General features: G+C 45.3%; 2 protein-coding genes, 1 long non-coding RNA gene and 1 pseudogene across 5 annotated transcripts; 1 reads left to right on the forward strand and 3 right to left on the reverse strand.

Moving 5' to 3' along the window:
- The first annotated feature begins 3,253 nt into the window (after positions 1 to 3,253).
- LOC112884694 (protein EARLY RESPONSIVE TO DEHYDRATION 15-like) lies at positions 3,254 to 8,076 on the forward strand. 3 transcript variants are annotated; one of them, XM_025950176.1, is made up of 4 exons: positions 3,254 to 3,329; positions 6,216 to 6,281; positions 6,658 to 7,553; positions 7,646 to 8,076. In XM_025950176.1, the coding sequence occupies exons 3-4, from the start codon at positions 7,259 to 7,261 to the stop codon at positions 7,837 to 7,839; spliced, it is 489 nt and encodes a 162-aa protein (XP_025805961.1). In that variant the 5' UTR covers positions 3,254 to 3,329; positions 6,216 to 6,281; positions 6,658 to 7,258; the 3' UTR covers positions 7,840 to 8,076. The 3 variants fall into 3 exon arrangements, with proteins under 3 accessions (XP_025805961.1, XP_025805960.1, XP_025805959.1); XM_025950175.1 differs by lacking the exon at positions 3,254 to 3,329 and adding an exon at positions 5,507 to 5,582; XM_025950174.1 differs by lacking the exon at positions 3,254 to 3,329 and adding an exon at positions 5,758 to 5,809.
- On the reverse strand, positions 3,404 to 4,933 carry LOC112884693. The gene has a single exon (XM_025950173.1). The coding sequence runs from the start codon at positions 4,931 to 4,933 to the stop codon at positions 3,977 to 3,979; it is 957 nt and encodes a 318-aa protein (XP_025805958.1). The 3' UTR covers positions 3,404 to 3,976.
- Positions 3,404 to 6,651, reverse strand: LOC112884692 (annotated as a pseudogene).
- Positions 8,077 to 15,001: 6,925 nt separating the features above from the next.
- Positions 15,002 to 16,864, reverse strand: LOC112886474. The gene is made up of 2 exons (XR_003227388.1): positions 16,342 to 16,864; positions 15,002 to 15,242 (listed from the first exon to the last, which is right to left on the reverse strand). It is a non-coding gene; the product is annotated as an uncharacterized LOC112886474 (long non-coding RNA).
- Between the last annotated feature and the right edge of the window lie 4,297 nt (positions 16,865 to 21,161).

Genomic DNA, 21,161 nt, shown 5'->3' on the forward strand with positions numbered 1-21,161 from the left:
CTAACCCAAATATTCCAACAGCAGGTTCTAACAATGATATTAATATTCCGAGCCAATCTACTATATTCCTCGAAGAACTATAGGAGCAAGCTCCTTGAGTCCAATATATGGTTAACGGGAAGCAATACATCACAAGTTACTATCTTGTGAATGGGATATATCCGGATTGGGCTATATTTATAAAGTCAATATCCATGCCCATTACCCACAAGGACAACTTGTATGCATAGGAATAAGAAGCGAAGAGAAAAGATATTGAACGGGCATTCGGAGTACTGCGCCGTCAATGGTACATTTCAAAATGACCAGCTCGCTTGTACAACCGTGGTCAACTTGAGAAAGTTGTGCTATCTTGCATCATACTTCATAATATAATAGTTGACGATGAAAAATAAAAAAGAAGACATTGAAGAAAATCTTGACCTGAATGACACTCCAAGTAAAGTGATCATCCAAGAACCAGAATTCTCCCTAGAAAATTAAGTTTTCATTTCAGAGGGTTTTAGAGAAAGATGATGAAATTCGAGATCGTTCAGCTCATTTACAACTTAAAAGGGACTTGGTGGAGCACATTTGGAACAAGAAGGGACTCCGTCGAAACATATCTACAGTTTGAAATATATTATATATAATCATTTTCATACGTGCGACTTTATTTTAATATCGTACTAATATTGAAGTTAAATAAACCATGTTCTAGTACGTTGTTTTACAAATTCACATGGCACATTTAATCACAATACCAATCAACAATTAAATGTTGCAGTTTGTCTATGAAACTATGGAATGAAACTGTACATTGAGGGATGCGGTTTCATTCCGGTGTCAAGATGATGTGGCAGTCTTGGTATCCGTGCAATGATCCTGTGCATTGAGATTGGTCTAAAATAAACAAGTGTTTCCCTCATAAAATAACAAGTGTTGAACAAGTGCACTCACCCTGAAGCGGCCTTTAAATATTAATTATGCTACTGCTGCGATTAGCCTTATATGCGACTCCGTCTGTCCTAGAATATACCTAGTTTTAGATTTTGTTTTCAAGCTAAATCTTTTAAAATTTAACTATAGACGATAAAAGAAAATTATAAACATTGACAATATGAAAATAGTATTAGCTTATTCATAATGTGACCAACTATCTGATAATTTTTTATTTTTAAAGTAATTGTTTTTGGAGATATTATTGGTAAAAATGAAAATGTTTGAATTTGATCAAGTCTATAAGTTGCTATCTTTATTAAGATTGAGGTACTCCCTCATTCTTGTTTGATAGTCCTATTTAAAAACTCAAATGTTCACAAAATGTTCACAAATGATAGTCTTATTTGCTATTGGTATGGATTATGGCAATAAATAGCACTAGTAATCAAGAGTTCCCAGTTAAAACATTAGAGTACCAACTAAAAAATTTATGTTGCATTTTATTTTTCTTAGTCACTGTGTCAAGGTGAAATAGGACTATCAAAAAAGAATAAAGGGGTAGTATACAAAACATTCTTATGTGCCACGTGTGACAATGATATCGGCTGGGCGGCGATGTGGACCCATGGTCTATCCCCCTAGGGCATGAGCAATGTATATTGTTGAAGTGGTAAGTAAGGGTGGGACCCACCCAACCAGTAAATAGTTAAGGGTCTGTTTGGTTGGTGGGATGAATGGAGATGGAACGGAGCGGCTCCATTCTTACCGGTGTTTGGTTGAGCAGTGGTGGAACGGAGCGGCTCCAGCAAGCGAATATACCCTCAAGATGCGGAACGGCTCAGCTCGGTAAAAACGACCGGACGCGAGCGCTCGCCTCCCACGCGCGCACGAGCACCGGTGCCCGTCACCTCCCCCGACGCCCAGGTGACCGCCCCTCTCCCCCGCCGGCGGCTGCTCCAGGCGCCCCCCCCCTCGGGCGGCGGCTGCTCCAGGCGAGCGCGCGCCAGCCCCCTGCCCGGCGGCTGCTCCCAGGGCCGAGCGCGCGCCAGCCACCCCCCCCCCCCGCGCTGGCGGCTGCTCCAGGCGGGCGCGCGCCAGCCCCCCGCCCGGCAGCTGCTCCCAGGGCCGAGCGCGCGCCAGCCACCCCCCCCCCCCCCGCTGGCGGCTGCTCCAGGCGGGAGCGCGCCAGCCCCCGCCCGGCAGCTGCTCCCAGGGCCGAGCACGCGCTAGCCACCGCCGCCCCCCCCCCCCCCCCCCCCGCGCTGGCGGCTGCTCCAGGCGAGCGCGCGCCAGCACCCCCCCGGCGGCTGCTCCCAGGCCGAGCGCGCACCGGCACACCCCCCCCCCCACCGCCGGCGGCTGCTCCAGGCGCGCATGCCAGCTCACCCCCCGCCGGCAGCTGCTCCAAGCGAGCGCGCGCCCCACCCCCCCCCCCCCGGCGGCGGGCTGCTCCCAGGCCGAGCGCGCGCCAGCACACAACCCCCCCCCCCCCTGCGCCTGCGATCTAGCGCCCCCCGCTCCTGTCTAATTTCTTGATTTAATTTCTTGTCACGTTAAAACTCAGTTAATTATGGTGCAACTCAGTTAATTATGGTGCAATTTAACTGAAATACGGTGGTAAGCTGACCCCAATAAAGGAGAAGGTAACTACACTCACCGCTCTCCAACCAAACACAGAATGGAACGGTTCAACTCTAGCGCACTCTCCAACCAAACAAAAAATAGAGCGACTCCATTCTTGTTACCAAACGTAGAACGGAACGGCTCCATTCTCGAAAATTGGAATGGAGCTATTCCATCCAAGTTGACTCCTCAACCAAACGCACCCTAAGTGAAACTCTGCAATGGTTACGTTTTGGACCGGAAACCTAAGTGAAACTCTGCAATGGTTACGTTTTGGACCAGTAAACAAGGTGGGTCCCGCTGAGATAAAAAGAATCCTTCTCCAACCTCCCGTTCTCATCCTCATCCTTGCTAAGCGCACAGCCTCGCCGCCGCCGCCGCCCCAAAATCATACAAGATTTCTCCATCTCAGCTCTCTAATCCAGGCCAGCGAATTATCTTCCTCAATCCCACAGCTTCCTTCGTGGTTCGCGTCTCCCCAGATCCCTTCCTCCGATCGGCGGCGCATGGCAGACGAGGACTCCATGGAAGGCATGGAGGAGGGTCAGGGGGCTGGGCCACGGCTGTTACGAAAGAGATGGCGGCGTCCTCGACATCTTCCACCTCTGACAGCAGAGATAGGGACTAAGCAGATCCAAGTAGGTCCCTCGCGTGGAGCGGATCTGACGGAGTTGCAACTGCAACATAGAAAAATGGAGGAGGGCAGCCTAGGAGGTGTCGATTGACGAATGTTCGAGTGGATCGTGCGACAAGCCTGTGCAGATCAGCATGCTGGTGGACCATTGGTAAATCCCTTCCCTGCTTGTGCAAGTGGCCGTTAAAATATTTATTTTTGTTTAACTAAGTAGTGATTCGTGAATTTCATCACATGGCTGCCAACATTATTTAGATGATCTCAGTTACAGATGCAAGTAATTTGAAGCAAACATGTATATACTCTAAATTGGATTACTGCAGAAAAATTAAACTACGAAAGTACAAGGTTCATATATGCTAATAAATTCTAATCTTGTTGCTGACTACCAAATCTCTGCCACATGTGCTCAATCAGATCTTGCTTGAGACGCCGATGGGTTGCTCGATCACGAATATTCCTATTTTTTTGTAAGACCTCTGCAAATCCGTAGATCGGTCCCTGGTCAAGTCCTGTTATTTGAGCAGAAAATTGCCCTTGTTCATATGTATTATCATCAGGTATCCCATAGGAGCCCCTCTCATCCTCAACAATCATGTTATGCAAAATAATACATGCATACATTATATCGGCAAGCTCTTGCCTTTCCCAAAGACGTGCCGGTTGATGTATTATGGCCCAACATTTCTGTAAAACCCCAAAGGCTCGCTCGACATCTTTTCTTGCTGATTCTTGATGCTGCGCATACAATTTATGCTTCTGACTTTGGGGCCTATTGATTGATTTGGCAAATGCTGCTCACTCAGGATAAATACCATCAGCTAGATAATATCCGATATTGTAGTTGTTCCCATTAACACTAAACTGAACAGTAGGCGCTCTTCCTTGTACCACATCAGTGAACAAGGGTGACTGGTCCAACACATTGATGTCGTTGTTTGAACCAGCAGCACCAAAAAATGCATGCCAAATCCATAGGTCAGCAGATGCAACTACTTCAAGCATGATAGTAGAGACTCCATAATCACCACGGGTGAATTGTTCCTTCCATGCAACCGGGCAATTTTGCCATTCCCAATGCATGCAATCAACACTGCCCAACATACCTGGAAATCCATGTGCCTCTCCAAACTGAAGTAAATGCTGAATATCTTCTTCAGTAGGCCTGCGGAGATAGCGTTGTCCATAAATATGCCTCACACCTTGAACAAAATAGATCATGCACTCCATTGCCGTGCTTTCAGCTACACCAAAAGACTCATCCATAAGATTAGCCGGTGTTCCATATGCCAACATTCGGATTGCAGCAGTACATTTCTGCAATGGTGATAGACCCACCTTGCCAAAGGCATCTCTTCTAAGACGAAAAAAAGGAGACCAAACACCAAGAGCTTCTACAATGCACAAGAATAAATGCTTCCTCATGCGAAATCTTCTACGGAACTGATCATCGGTGTATAAAGGATTGCTTGAAAAATATTTAGCAAACAACCTGTTATGGTCTTCTTCGTGATCTCTATTTATGTACCTCCGTTTGTTGCGCCCACTTTTATTAGAGGTACCAGCAAGTTTTGCATGCAACTTCACTTCAAGTTGGCCTTCAAGATGAGCTTGTAGTTGAGCCTCAATAGGATCGTTAATTTCTTCCCACATCATCTCTTCAAGCTTCTCACTAGAGATAGACTGATCAGAATGACTAGAGTGATCTTGTGACTCATCAGAATGGCTAGAGTGATCTTGTGACACATTAGACATCTTTCTTTTTGGAGCTTGGTTGGTCCACTGTGAAGAGAAGTAAAGGAAATGGATATGAGTGTTGTTACTGAACTGCAGCTCATATTTGTTGGTGATTTTGTCCCAACGGCTAGTTTCCAACAGCTATGACTTGCTTTTGTCTGTATTCCAACAGCTAGTTTGCAACAGCTATGTCTTGCTTTTGCTTTTGTCTGTATTGCCAACAGCTAGTTTGCAACAGCTATGTCTTGCTTTTCTCCACATGCCAACAGCTAGCATTATATTTATGTTACCACGGTACAAATAGTGATACAGTACAAGAACTAGACTACAAAACTCTAACATTAAAGGCACATTCTAAGCATACATCAAGTAGTGGCACACTAAGCAGTAGGGGTACAAACATCAATTGCTGCTAACCATCAGCAAGTTCATTAGCTAGCTTTTCTAGGATAGCTTCATGCCTCCTCAATTTGGCTTCACTGAAATTTGAAGTATCTCGATCCAATAATTTTAAGTATGTCTGGTATTTTTCAGCCCTGGCATGTTCCTTCTTTGCTTCCGCTGATTTCACTATTGCTTCTGCAGATTTTTCCATAGCTGCTGCTTTGATTTTAATGGCTTCATTAAAGAGAACAAAGTCTTGACATGACAGGTCCCCAAAGGAATGGTGCGATATTTTTCCCTTTTCCTTTTTCTTTTAGCTTGGCTTTTGCTTTCTTCTGTCCCTGAGGGCGCTTCTCTTTGTGACTGGTATCCTCTTCAGTGTCTTGGTTGGATGATGAAGTGTATGCACCTGATTCAGAAATCTTTGTTCTCTTATTCTTCTTTTCCTCTTCTTCAAGGACCCTACGCCATTTTGGCTGATCCTTTATTTCTCTCCACATGTACTCCAAGGTAAATGGCTTCTCATTGTTTTCTGATTTAAACCACTTATGGGCACTCTCCATGATCATGTCATCAGAATGTCCACTGCTCCAAGTGCTTCTGACCCGAGAATAAACACCACAAAATTTTGTAATTTCCTTCTTAATACCACCCCAGTGTGTTTTGCATTGCACAACTGCCCTTCTGCGATTTGGAGGTGTATTGCTGTTAAACTCTGCAGCAACGGACTTCCACTAGTACTCTGCTTTCTTATCATTGCCATCGATGGGATCAACCGAGTTATTCAACCAAGCACTTAGGAGTCTTATGTTTTCATCTTCAGTCTAATTCATCCGTATACCTCTTCTCCCTCCCTTGTCACTGTTGCCACTTGACTCTTCGAGATTAACAATATTGTTCTCTTCCGGTCTTGTAGGGCATGGAGACGCTGATTCTGATCCATGAGATGAATTGTTGGTTGCAGCTCTAGAAACTTCAATCGGTGAGTGCACCAAACTTTGTTGAGGTCGAAAACCTTGAAAATTTATTGGACTCGATTGCGACCAATTTGTTTGCTGCTAAATTCCATGGAAGCTTGAAGAAGAACCACCATATGGTGGATAGCTGGGTGCAGAACCAAAAGGGTGGAAGTTTTGGAAATTAGGTGCTGGGTATTGCGAAAATGGAGATTGGGGGAAACCTATGGGAAATTGGGAAGGAGGGGAATTTTGGCTAATATTTGTATTTGCTGGGTGTTGGTTTGGAGAGCCTTGGCTAAAGTAGTTCATGAAACCTCTGTTCGAGGGATTCATTCCATCTAGCAGTTTGATGAAGTGTGGGGCTAATTTTTGAAGTCTGGTATGCCTCTGCTTTTGTAGATAAGGAAGCTGCAACACCTGCAAAGGGGATGCTACAAGAGGAGCAACGGCCGAAAAAGAAGCGACGGCTGGTAGAGAGCAACGGCTAGCAAGGACTACGAGAGGAAGAGGAGCAACGACCAACTGCCCTGTACCTTTTTTTCTGGGTCTACAGTAGACATTGTATTTTAATTAGTTACCGTCGGCAATAAGCTTATGCGCTGATAGCTGTAACATCCAACTCTCACAATGCTTGCTACTGTTGCTACTGGTTTTCCGCTACATCGTGGGGTGCCCCTGTGGATCCTCAGCACAGTAGCAGGCAAGCGGCAGCAGTAGCCATCGTTGTTGGGAAAACAAGCAAACAATTCCGTGGGCAAGTACCAGTTTACCACCATGCCGTGGGCCTCCCCATCACAACGGATAAGATCGGCCGGTCGGCACGCCCAAAAGATCCGGGCGCGTCACTATTATATCATCACTCATCCTCGGTCCCGAGAGCCGTACCGTCCCTATCCATCTCCGTGCCCAATCCACAGCGCGAGAGTGAGGAGCTACAGAGCTAGCTAGCTGCGAGTGCGAGCCCGTGTGAAGTAGAGCACGCCAAGAACAAGAGAAGCTGATGGCGGTGGTGAGCGGCAACGGCGGGAGGCTGAACCCGTGGGCGGAGCCGTTCGTGCCTTCCGGGGTGCGGTACCGCGGCCTGCAGACGGCGGCGGAGGTGGAGCAGGAGGTGGAGGACTTCTCCCCCGAGTGGTGGCGCCTGGTCGCCGCCTCCCCGGCCTTCCGCGACCGCTGGCTCCGCGACTACGGCGCTCTCGGCCTGCTCGACGACGAGGGCGGCCCGGACGAGGACGCGGAGGTCGTGGACAGCTTCCTCCCCGACGAGCTTTTCTCCCCTCCGCCGCCGCGCCAAGGTATGTCGCCATCTCGATCTGACGGTACGGCTCTTGGAAATACCTGTACTGACGTCTCTTCAATCTTGTGGCCTGGCGTCTCCGCGGTACAGAGAGCGAGCGGGAGGAAGGCGCGGCCGGCAAGAGGGGCGGCAGCGGGGGGCTTGAGGTGGCGGCGTGGGGGATCGACAAGTGGTGGCGCGCGCACTGCGGGCCGCCGGAGGCCCCGAGGTACGCGGAGAAGGCGCCGCGGAGGGTGGCCGGCGGCGCCAGGGTGAGCCCCCGGCCCATCCAGCAGCCTCGCTGAAGCGCTCGCTGATCCAGCGCACGCGTCGTCCATCCACCAGTCAGTGCCAGATCTTGGCGCAGGAAAATAGGCAAAAGAAAAAAAAAGTTATTTTCCCCTTTCAATCTTTGATTTGCTCTTAGTCTTGCGTTGTTTTGGTTCAGCTCGAGATGATCCACTGCGTTGTACTGGTTCCTTGGTGTAAATATGATGATGTAATAACATGCAGCGAGACTCTAGCTTTCAGTTGCAGATTCAGGTTCAGTTTCAGGCATGCACACGAAGATTGATGGAAAACAGATCACGCTGATTTCATATGTTTGCGAGCATAGTTGGATGCACAGCTAGCGAACACATTTTACTGCCACAAAACTTGGATCAGCCAAGGGAAAAAAATTGAGAAATGGAGACGTAATACCTAGAATTTATGATGGCACGACCCTTGCATAATAAGAAGTAAAACAGCGATTTGGGTAAATGAAGTACAGGTACATGATGGGTGATGGGTCAATCGATGAGAAATTCATGTTCACTCCACACTCGAGATCCATAAGGATGGATACAGATTGTTAGCTGTTTGAGCCAAAAGCTCATGTGACAGAGCAGACTCTCGCCTGTTTTGGGCTTGCTGTACTGAGCCTCCTTAAAGAGTTTTAAGGACCGCCACCTAACGAGTTTTTTAAAAAAAAAAGGTTAAAAAAATTTAAATTCGAAAAAGGGGTGCCGGTTTGGAACAATTCGGAAAATGGGTGCCTCCCGCCCGATCAACGGGCGGGAGGCGACATCCCGCCCATCCAACGGGCGGGGGTCGAAAAAAAGCGAACAGACCTCTGGGGAGGGGCCTCTTCGCGAAAGAAAATTTTTCTTATTCGCAAAGAGGCCCCTGACGCGGCATCCCGCCCTCCCAACGGGCGGAAGGTTTCCCCGAGGGGCATCCCGCCTCCCAACGGGCGGGACGTCCCCCTCCCCCCCCCCCCCCCACCTCCCACTATTTAAGCCCCCACCCACCCCTAATCTCATAATATTCAGCAAAAATCAACAAAAAAAAGAAAGGGAGGAGAGGAAGAGGGGAGAGGAAAGGAAGCGGCGAAGCACTGTCCACACGTCGGTTTGGAGGTATATTCTCGTTATAGTCGTATAATTATCAATTGTTTTTACGAATATTTGTTAGGGTAGTTATACGTAGAATAGTTTTCAGTATTTTCAATAGCTTTTAGAAATATTAATTTTTAGAAATATTTTGTTAGGGTAGTTCTATTTTAAATAGTTCTTAGTATTTTTAATAGTTTGTAGATATATTTCTTAGGGTAGTTATATTTTGAATAGTTTTTATAGTTTCAGTAATTTTCAGATATATTTCTTACGATAGTTATATTTTGAATAGTTTTCAGTATTTTCAATAGCTTTTAAAAATATTTGTTAGGGTAGTTCTATTATAAATAGTTTTTACTATTTTTAATAGTTTTTAGATATAGTTCTTAGGGTAGTTATATTTTGAATAATTTTTAGTAATTTTAATAATTTTTATATACATTTCTTAGGGTAATTGTGTTTTGAATAGTTTTTAGTATTTTCAATATTTTTTAGGAATATTTCTTAGGGTAGTTATATTTTGAATAGTTTTTAGTAATTCAATAGTTTTTAGATATATTTCTTAGGGTAGTTATATTTTGAATAGTTTTTAGTATTTTTAATAGTTTTTAGTAATATTTCTTAGGGTAGTTATATTTTGAATAGTTTTTAGTAATTCAATTGTTTTTTAGTAATTCAATAGTTTTTAGATATATTTGTTAGGGTAGTTATATTTCGAATAGTTTTTAGTATTTTCAATTGTTTGTAGAAATATGTGTTACGGTACTTATATTTTTCATGTAGTTATGGCGCAGACACCAGAACTCCTTGACGCGAACACCGACAAACAGCACAGATCGTACCTGGCAGCGGTGGAGGGGCAGGAGCTTCACGAGTTGCGCCCTCGTGTAGCAAAGGAGTTGTTGCACCTGGACGACCGCTGGCTTGACAGGTGATACTTTGTAATTTTTACGGAACTAATGTATAGCTTGTACGACAATTGTAACCACAATGCAAAATATACAGGTTACGTGAGGCTGGTTTGCTGCCACTCGCACGTATGCTTCAGGCCGGCGACGGCCAAGACGGTGGCGCCAAGAAGCGGATGCAGCTGGACCGCTCTCTACTTGCGGCATTGGCGGACAGGTGGCGTCCGGAGACGCACACGTTCCACTTGCCGTGCGGGGAGATGGCTTCCACGTTGCAGGACGTGTCGTACCTGCTCGGGCTTCCCATTGCGGGTAAAGCTGTTGGCCCGGTTGCCGTGCCACCTTTCTGGAGGGTGGAGCTTCAGGAACGGTTTGGTCCAGTGAACCCGCTACTTTTTGTGAACGTACCGGACGCGCCCGGCCCCGCCAAGAGTTGGGTAATACAATTTAGGGTGAGTACAAATATTTTTAATTAATTTAATTGAATCATATGTGACTACCCCTAAGCATTGAACAAATATATTTCAGGCTCAGAATCTCCAACCTCTGGCTGGGCAGTACGAGGTGTCGCGTTGCCTGGAGGCATATCTGTTGTGGTTGTTCGGCTGGACTCTTTTCTGCAACTCTAGCGGGAATTATGTGGATAAGGTTCTCATCCAGTACGCGCGCGCGATTGCGGATGCGGAGCCGGGCCAGGTACCTGCGTGGAGCTGGGGATCGGCAGTGCTTGCTGCCACGTACCGAGGCCTTTGCCAGGCTTGTTTCAAGACGGAGAGGACCGCCGTCATCACAGGCTGCCCACTTCTGCTGCAGCTATGGTCGTACGAGCGATTCGCCATAGCACGCCCCCTAATCAGCGAGGAGCCTTATCCGCCCGAGATGTATGGGATGTGGCACGAGGATAACCCCACGATGGGTTCGCTTTGGACCGATCGATGGGTAAGCACTTTAATTTACTGTTGTACGTTTCTGTATATGCAAAGTACCGATGCAGTTGTGTAATTTTGCAGATGAGCGGAGCACATCGGCAGGTCCGAAAAGCATACCCGTAGTTCGTGTCCGAATTTGATCGGATGCGGCCACAGGATGTCATCTGGACCCCGTACACCGTTACGGCTATCCAGACACGTGTGCCGCACGGGTTGTCCTCCCTCTGCACGCGTGACGAGGCGTACTGGCTCACAAAGGCGACCCTAGTGTTCGATATTATCATCGAGCCGTACTGCGTCGAGCGAGTGATGAGGCAGTTCGGGCGACAACAGCACTTCCCTCTCCTACCTCGAGCGTTCCAGGCCATGCCGCGCAACGTACACGAGTAAGTTTGTGATAACTCGTTTTGTATTAATTATGTAATCGTTATCATAAAGTAATGTTGTCTTTCAAATATTTGCAACAGATATTCGCGCAGGGGATATCATGCCAACGAGGTCAACTGGGTCGTCAAGCTGCAGGAGTACGTAGAAGGGTGGCTTGACGCACGTGACGATGTGTGGGACGAGCCGCAACCACACACGGAGGCGTCATATGGCGCATACCTCCGCTGGTACCTCCCTCGCACGCGTCCGTACGTCACTCTTTCACGTATTGATGACGCCGAGTGAAAGGACCTCAAGATGCCTAGAGGGGGGGTGAATAGGCTAATCTGCAACTTAAAAACACTTCGAGCACGGTTAGCAACACAAGTGTCCGGATACTCCGGATATATGTCCGGATACTCCGGATACAGTGTCCGGAGTCTCCGGATATAATGTCCGGACTATCCGGATATGAGAGAAAATGCTACTAATCACAGATGGAGATGCTGTAAATTGAATCCAATAAATTTAGAGGGACAAGTGGTACCTTTGAAGTGTTTCTCACCAGTAGTTTTACTCCTGAGACTTGTACAATGATAGATCGGCCTCAAACCCTAAAAGGTTAGTCTCACAAGCAAACTAATGCAAATGTACACTAAAATTGCGAGAGAGACACAGAATTTGTTTCCCGAAGTTCACTCCCAAAGGAGCTACGTCTCCGTTGAGGAAGAATTCAAGAGACGGTGCTCAAGAACTCCTATGCTCCTCTCCCAAGGGTGAGACCAACGCTCAAACCCTAGGGACACTTACTATGAATTCCTCGGAGAGGAATGAAGATTACAAACCAGCTGTGATGCTTACAAACCAATCACGCAATCACAAGCAACGCCTAGCCGTCTAGGAGCTTGGAGCTCCAAGAGTAATAAACTAGAATCCACGGGCTATACTTGGATTGATGTGCTCAAGAGATGAAATCAAGGCTTACTTGCACAATCCTAGCTCTTGCAACAATCTCACTTCAAACCCCAACGAAAATCACTCAAGAATGGAGCAAAAAGGGGAGTGAGAGGGCTCTCTTTGAGTTTTCTGCAGTTCTGGTCGAAAAAGAGCCAGAGCCAGAGAGTGAGAGGGGGGTATGGGGTATTTATACCCCCTCTCCCAGAAACTAGCCGTTGGGAGAGCGGTACCCGGAAACTCCGGGTATATGTCCGGATACTCCGGACATAGGGGTCCGGAGACTCCGGACCAATCTGGTTTTGCAGACCGGTAACAGTAACCCGGACACTCCGGGTATACGTCCGGATACTCCGGACATTCTGTTCGGACATTCCGGACTGGGACCCGGACACTCCGGGTTAGACACTGAATTTCACATTTAAGTCCCCTTTTGAGTGTTGAGATGGTTTCTTATGATTTTTGTAGGTTCTCTTGAGCACAACTACCATGTCTACACTAGTGGATCACAGTTCCCCTTGATAGTACGGCGTTCCTATACTCAATTTCAAAAATAAAATCTAGTCTTTAAGAACACTTGAGGACGCCGCTTTTCATATCCTTTTTGAGGGTTCACGCTTCTCTAAAAGCTTTGCTTAGTCACCATTAGCACCTGCACACATGCTTAATAACACGATTAAATATACATGTGCTTTATCATATATCACCAAAATCCACTTAGGGGCCTAGATATCTTTCACCGAGCATCAACACCAGCCGACCATCTCGGACACGTATCCCTCATACCGTGATCCGGCGCAGCGTGGCGCGGTACGTCATTCGCAACTTGAATTATTAAATCTTTTTTTAGAAAAGATTGATAACAATATTACTCTGCTTCCCATTACGTATGCAGATCGATCTGATCAACTGCGCGGAGGTCGAAGCTACATCTCAGATCACGTTGCTTGAACGTGGAGTACGTGTACCGGACGCACAGTACAAAGACAGCTTTCGTAAGATTCAAGATAACTTGACGCGAGCGTTACGTGCACTGACGCGTCGCGGCAAAGACGATGTGGTGGCCTCCAGTTCATCTCATGCGTCCGCCCACGTGTACACAGCTGGCCCGTCGACCTCTGCAGCACCGCACGCAGCGTCCAGCGGTACTGCCGCTAGTTCAATCCGTAAGTCCTTTATAATTGCCATTTCGATCACCTTTGATTTACACGACTAATTTCATTTGTTTTTATAGTCATGCACTCGACGGCAATGGGACCTCCTCCTGCAAGAATGGAGCCTCAGACGTGTGGCGCCTATGCTTCAGGAACGTCTCTCCCGTCGGGTTCGACAACAGCTGCTCCGTACTCTCAGGGCTATACTCAGCATGCATGGTCGATGGGAGCTTCTGCACACGGTGGTCCATTTGGTGTGCCGGACTGGGACAACTAGGAGGGCGGCTCCGCCACTTGGTCGGAGTTGGTGGGCGACGGCGCCGGGCCTGACATCATTAGTCCCTCCCAGATGTATGACGCTCCAGGTGCACAGTCCCAGGATGACCCGTTCACGCCTGCACCTCCTGTGCCTCGTCCTCACCGTGCTCCAGATACATTTACGTACTCGGAGGACCACATACGCCGACGGGCTAGGACTAAGGGGGAGGACGAAGAGAGCACGAGGTCCGGAACAGGCGGGGTAGATACTCCTGATTCGGTGGACTTTTTATATTTAAATTGTTTTTGTATGATACTATTTTCTTTTTAATTGGTTGACGTATCGTACTATCGTAATATTTGGATTCTATGTTGCAAAACGTTATCGTTTAACTATCTTCATACGAGTTTTAGATACAGTACTCTTCTTCGTAAAATTGAATTAAAATTTTATATGTATACAAAAGAGTATGGCGAATAATATTGTATTTGAAAAAATTCTGAATTTTAAATAGTTTGTAAACCATAAATTCCAATAAAACATAACAATTCCAACAAAATATAACAAAAATAATAAGCAGCAGGGGGACCTCCCGCCCACTGGCCGGGCGGGATACCTGCTTCAGGGACCTCTTCGCGAAAATTTTTCTTATTCGCGAAGAGGCCCTCGGGAGGGGCCTCAAAATATTTTTCGAACATCCCGCCCGCTGGTTGGGCGGGAGGTCCTCGGCCCCACGCCTCCCGCCCGATCAACGGGCGGGAGGTACCATTTTCCGAATTGTTCCAAACCGGCACACTTTTTCGAATTTAAATTTTTTAACCCTTTTTTTTAAAAAAAAGTCGCCACCTAACAATGAATTCTTAATTTTTTATAATTTCACCTTTTACTTTAGCATACATATATATTCAAGGTGGAGTCAATCGCATGCTTCATATTAAAACATATTCACGTGACACATGTGCACACAATTGAATTACTTCTATTATAATCCAAAAAATATACAAACTAATGAATGAAAGATGCATTGTACATATTGATTACAATTTGATGTAGCTAAAATTAATCCATTAGACTTGGATTGCAAATTACTAAATTCATATTGGTTTGCAAGATGCACTCTTAAGGTAACATGGAGGTGATTTTACCTAACATCACGGGTCTCCAACCCATAAATTGAAATGTAAAATAATAGAGGAAATAAAAATGCAACACATTAATTGCATTGATCTTAACCTTACCATGTGAAAACAAGAAATAGATATACATTGCATCCCTTAACGGATCTCAAAATCACTACTCAAGACACTTATACCACAGCCCAAAAATAGCAACTTCGTTGTGGTCGGTATAAGTCATTTCAACAACCAACCGTAGGTCGGTATAAGTTATACCGACCCTAACTATTTGTCGCTAAAAGTGACGTCGATATAAGTCTATACCGACCAACAGGTTTTTATCGATTGACTGTCTCACACCCTTTAGAGATATTACCAACTGATGGTTCAACACCATTCAAGCAGATAAAAATAAAAATAAAAGATACACCTGGTTAAACCATATCACGAACTATATTAATCATACAAACATTTATCATGACATTGATTCATTTATACAAAGTGCAAGCCCAAAATGTAGCATTAAATAAAATCACACTAGTACTACATTATACATATCCTAGCTGAACATAGCTCATATTGGCATCCATCAGCAGCTCAACACTTTAATTAGCTTACTTTTGCCTAACACCTCTCCTAGAAGTTTTCTGAAAATCAAAACTGACATACCATCAGTAACTTAGATAAAATATGCAAGATGTGAATCAGAAATGAGTATTACACACAATTTCAACTCTTAACAATGTCACTTCCCTTGCAATGCAATGCTAGAACAGAGTGGCCTTTAGTATATCTATCTAAAGTGGTCAAGTCAATGGATAAAATAGAAAAATAGTAATACCAATACTTATCTATCTAAAGTGTTGTTGTTATTTCCATATCATAGAATGACAAAGCAAAATAACAGAGGGGAAACAGAAAGGTCATTTACTCAAACTTTAGCAGCCACAAGGTGATACATTTACAGAACAGATAGGCAACTTCCATTTCAGCAATAAACACGGTATCAAAATATTGAGAACTCATACTAGTTACAGTAAGATGTTAAAAGCAGGGATATTGGTTTGCAGGGCAATCAATATGCACTACTGACATTACATTCAGTTAGATTTTGAATCTAACTAATGACTGCAAGTAACACTAGCTTTCTATGATTAATGGAAATTCAGTGTTCAAGGTATTAACTAACTTTGCTGCATTTTGCTAGTTTGTAAAAAGATCACAGTTCTTGGATTGTCACATAGCAATCCTACAAAGACCATATCTGTCTGTGCATTTATTCTGTATAGAAATCTTACAGGAGACCTGTGACATTGCTTAGCTGCCCTTGTTTAATATCTAGTTTTCTTCTTGCGGTACAATAGTTTCTGCTTGGTTGCTGGATAATATTTTTGTAGGCACATTGTACTAACAAATTGACTGCAGTAGTTGAGCTCCGATAACCACGGCATCTCCAATTGCAAAAAGAGGTGTGAAATAGCAGTCCCTTGGTTCAGAATTTTTCATAACTAATTGGTTAAACTCACTCTTATTTTCTCATGACACATGGAAGGGACATTGGATTATGAAGCAAGGTGAAAATACGAGGAAAGCAACTGTATGTCCTCTAGCGATACGGGGTCAATTTCGCACATTATTGCTAACTGCAATTTGTGTTTTGCCGCAAGAACACAAGGAACGAAAATTGACTGAAAGGAGATGATCTGCGGAATGGGGAAGAAGAAAGGCGGATCAGCTGTACCGTACCTCCAATGGAGATGTGGGGGAGGCGGTGCGTAGTTCCGATGTAGACGGCATCAAAGAGGACCCGACGAGCGGCTTGGTGACTTGGTGACGAGCGGGAACCTCCCGGCATTCTGCACGACGAACTGCAGCGTTGGCGGGGAAGTCTTGGCGGCGGTGCAGGCAAGCGCGGGCCAGATCTGTAGCAGGGAGGCGTCAGCGGCCGCGGCACAGACGAGCGAGGGAAGGAGCTCCGGCAGCGATGCGTCGGCGGCGGCGCGGGCGAGCGCGGCCGGTCTAGGGCAGGGAGGTGTCAGCAAAAAGGCCACGGGCGAGCGTGGGACGGAGCTCCGGCGGGATGCGGTGGCGGCGGCGCAGGCGCAGGCGAGCGTGGGGTGGAGCTGCGAGGGAGGCGTCAGCTGCGACAGCGGGGCACAGGCAAGCTCACGGCAGCCGGTGGATTTGGGGAAGGATTGGATAGCTAGGGTTTAGCTTGGGCCTTCTATACAAGAAGAGGAAATTGGGCTTGGCCTTCGAAATTTTGTGCAGCTGCGAGCGGACTTCGTGCGTGTAACACTCTAATTTCAAACTAGGAGTTTAAACAAATTTTGTTAGAATCTATTTAGGATTCGTAAGGTTTTAATTCAAATTCTTTTAATTTTAGAGCATTAGCATAAATTAATACCAATTTAATAAAATATAAAAAGAACCATAGGCTTTGTGCATTTTATGCCCTTTGCATTGTTTTATTGATTGTTTTCTATTTAAATTTAAATTTCAAATTCAAATTCAAAAGTATTTCTCCTTTTCTCTTATTTTCCTATTGGGCCGGCCCACCTTCCTTTCTTCTTTTTCTTTTTCTTTTCTCCCCTTGCGGCCCGGCCCACGGCCTCCCCTCCTTCTTCCCTTCTTTCTCTTCCCTCCCGCGCGCGGCCCATCCGCTTCCCTGGCCCAGGTCGCCCGCGTGGCCCGCTTTCCCTTCTTTCTCCTCTTCTTCCACTGACCACCGGGGCCCACCCGCCAGGGTCATCCCCGACCTCGAGCCAGGCTCGGGCTCGAGGCCGAGTCCGACCCTCGGTGAAGCGCCGCTGCTCTACCGCGTGGGGTCACGGGCCCACACGCCTAGGCCGGCTGCTACCCCAATTTAGGGCGCCGACCGCGCCCTAGATCCTCGTCCTCAACTCGCAGCCGCCGCCTCAGCCACAAACCCTAACACCCCGAGCCTCCACCGCCGCCGCCGTTGCCAAAGCTCGGGAGCTCGCCGCGCTGCCGCTTCACCGCTTCCTGCCGTCAAACGAGCGCCGCCGGAGCACCGCGGTGGGGTAAGGGTCCTCACACGCCGCTCCTTTTTCCCCTCTCTGGCTTCCCGCGCCCGCACGGCCTCGCCGTCGCTCCGCGCCGCTTCTCGCCGCCTACAGTCCTCGATGCCCCTTTGCAACACCCCAATTGAGTTCCCCGTCATGCCCGTGGTTATCTCCTGGACCAAACCCGAGGCCAGAATTGCAATTTTGCGTAACTCCGGCGAAGCTCCGCTGCTCACCGTCGCGCTAACCTCTTCACCGGCGCCCCGCGCCGCCGCCCGCACCGCCAACCACTTCCCCGCCCTTAGATCTAGATCCGACCGTCTAGATCAGTTCTAACCCGAGTCAAACAGATCTATTACTGGTCAACCCATGGTCTTTTTTGCAGTTTAGCCCTTAAGTTTTCTGGAAATCAACTCGCAGTCCATGTCAGTTCAAAAGTAATCGCGAATAGGTCTTTTTTCTTCTGTTTAGGCTCCTATCTTTTTCTAAAATAGAACCTGCCGTCCTTAACCCTTCTGTTTTACAATCTAACCCCTAGGTCTAAGATTTAATTATGATCTAGCCCTCAATTTCTTCTGTCAGAGCCCTTTTAGTTTCAAATCTTCTAAAAAAGAGTCCCCAGAGTCATGTTTTAGCCCTAATTTCTCCGTTTTAACTCCGTTTTTATCGATTTTTGCGTTCACGCGATCCTTACGACATATGCAGTAGCTTTGTTGCATTATTTTGCTCTGTTTATATTGATTGGTGTAATGTTTCTTATTTATGGTATTTGTTTGCTTGTATGTATTTTTATGTTACGATAGACGATACGCAGATCGAGGGTCCGCAAGAGCCGAGCTTCGAAGACGTTCCCGAGCAGCAGCAGTTCGTTAACGAAGGCAAATGGTCTTTGATCATACTCCAGTCGCAATAATATTATAAATACACATTTACGTTATATGCATGCATGTGTCTAGAATATGGTGGAATTCCCAATTAAGGATGTGCCTAGTTTCAATTGAACTTCCTTGATTAAACCTGGATATTTATATTATTATATTTATATTATAGCTACGCTAGTTGCTTTTACTTAGATTTTGGTTGGATAACCTGAAAATCATGTTACACTGGTTTACCCATTTGTGGAATACTTTATTGGATATAATTAAGATCATTGCATTAATTGGAACATGGAGAACCACTTAGGAAAACAGTGCAACCATAATACTACATGGCTCTGGTCTTGGCTAATTAATTAGAAACCTTAGCTTATGATAATCTTACCAAAAGGGCAAGAGGGGTTGCATCGTCGGGGTATAGCTCGGTCCTCTTGAGGCATATTGATATATGTGGTTCTTGGCTAAGGCGTTTCCTCATTAGGGAGAGTTATGATCGTTTTGGCTTGAAACTTTAGCGGATTGTCATAAAATAGGGAATATTTATAAAGATCTCGTAGTGAATCCCTGCCACTCACCTTGGAAGTGTTTAAGGGCCTTGCAAACCCGGGCTTCAAGCGAAACACGAATTGTGGGTAAAGTGTACAACCTTTACAGAGTGAAAACTGATATATCAGCCGTGCTCATGGTTAAGAGCGGCTTGAACACTCACATGATTGTTAAACTTAAAGACGATCTAAATTGATGTTCCTTATTTATTTATTTCCTTATTTATGTTATGGATCATTTACCTGTGATATTTTGTTTAAGGGTTGGTATATATATTACACTTAGCTAATGCTTGCTTAATTAAAACTTAACCAACTAAAAATGCTTATCGCAGTCAAACCATATCAGCTTTTTCCTTCATCATAGCCTTGCATGTCATATAATTTACTCCACTTACTGATTACCAACCATAAGTATACTCACACTTATTTTATTAAAATAATGCTGCTCAGAACAAGTTAATTTTCCGGTGTTTCCCGAAGATTTCGAAGAATACTAAGCGTATGTCTCCCAGTCATTTGCTTGTGAAGTTGAAGTCCGCTGCTATTTATCGACGTTTATTTATTCGTTTAAGATTAAGACGGTCGGTCATGTAATAAAGTACTATTATACTCTATTTCGTTAATGCATTGTTTCGGATATTCGCTTGTGATATCTACTGTATATGCGGAACTTGATCCTGACGCACATATGGGGATGCATTCGGTTACCTTTTCTAAACCAGGTGTCACAGTGCGGCTCAAAATTAAAGACACATTTGCCGTTTGATGGTTAGATTCTATATTACCTTTTTGCCGACAAATCATCCGATGATGAAAGTAAATAAAAATAGCGACTGATTGTTGCATGTAGAAGCTCGCATGACCGACTGATGGTGCGACGCGCATGTTTACCGACCGATAGTCTGTCGGCGATAACTGACTTTTACCGACCCATGTGTGACGCTAATTTGGGGCTGTGCTATAGTGACAAGAAAAAGGTAAGAAAAGGATAAATGATATAACTACGATAAGTTACTTTTAAAAAATACCTAACAGATACAATTTAGCAAACGAAGAATTACGTTGTATGATTGATCTATAGATTTACTATATCTGAGAGGTGAAGCCAATCATAAATGCAAAAAGTTATAGTTCAATAGATAACAACATAAAATTATAAAATATCCATAAAATTTGGCATATAAAATGGCCCTTATTTTTTCAACCCATAAACCCAAAAGGACTGGTGACCAATCTTCTCCTCCCTCGAAAAATCTTCAGCTCATAAATTGAAAAGGGAAACAAAAAAAATGAACAATACAAAACAAAACAAAACAAAGAAAACATAGATTAGGACTTGTGGCAGCCCTAGCCGCCTGCCACAAGTGTGGATTAAGAAGCCACACCGAACCCAACCAACTAGCTGGGCTGCAACTAAAACTAAAGCCCAGGAATCAAAGAAAAACAGCCCAGGTCGAGAGAAGAGGATGAGTAGCACTTGCCCATTACCATAGAGTTGCTTAGACCCTATATGGGCAAAACTTGACCGGGACCGAAAAGAAAGTGAGTCTGCTCTGTTGTTTAGAAATTCCATTCTCAAAGGTTTCAATTTTTCACCTAGAGTTTTGAGACAGTCAGAAGCTCAAGTTTTACCTAGACTTGCTCCCCATCTGTTCCCCTTCCGCTCTCTACCTCATCTGCTGCGCTTAGCCACCCGCTTTGAAGCTCTGTCCACCCAGTGTTTAAAATAGCACTAAGATATTTAGCTGTTGGTGTTTGTAGAGGCTAAGAAAGCTATAGCGGGCTATAACCTAACTAATCTATTTAGCGGTTCTGTAAATACCATGCATAAGTCTATGAGTAATTTTGCATATAAACATGAAATCAAGAAAATTTCATTCACTGAAGTACGTTAGTGACTTCATTCCCTCATTACATCATTGACGAAATGCTAAGTTTTGTAAAAGCATAAAGTTTAATACTAAACTAACAATAAAGACCAATTATATGGTTAATTATATGGTTTAGCTGGCTAAATAATCCTTAATTTAGCGGTTATAGCGGGATATAGCTGGCTATTAGCGGATTTAGCCTTTTTAAAGTTAGAAGATGGATATCCTAACCTTCTCCTATCT

Source organism: Panicum hallii, chromosome 3, assembly GCF_002211085.1.
Source record: "Panicum hallii strain FIL2 chromosome 3, PHallii_v3.1, whole genome shotgun sequence".
Lineage (NCBI taxonomy): Eukaryota > Viridiplantae > Streptophyta > Magnoliopsida > Poales > Poaceae > Panicum > Panicum hallii.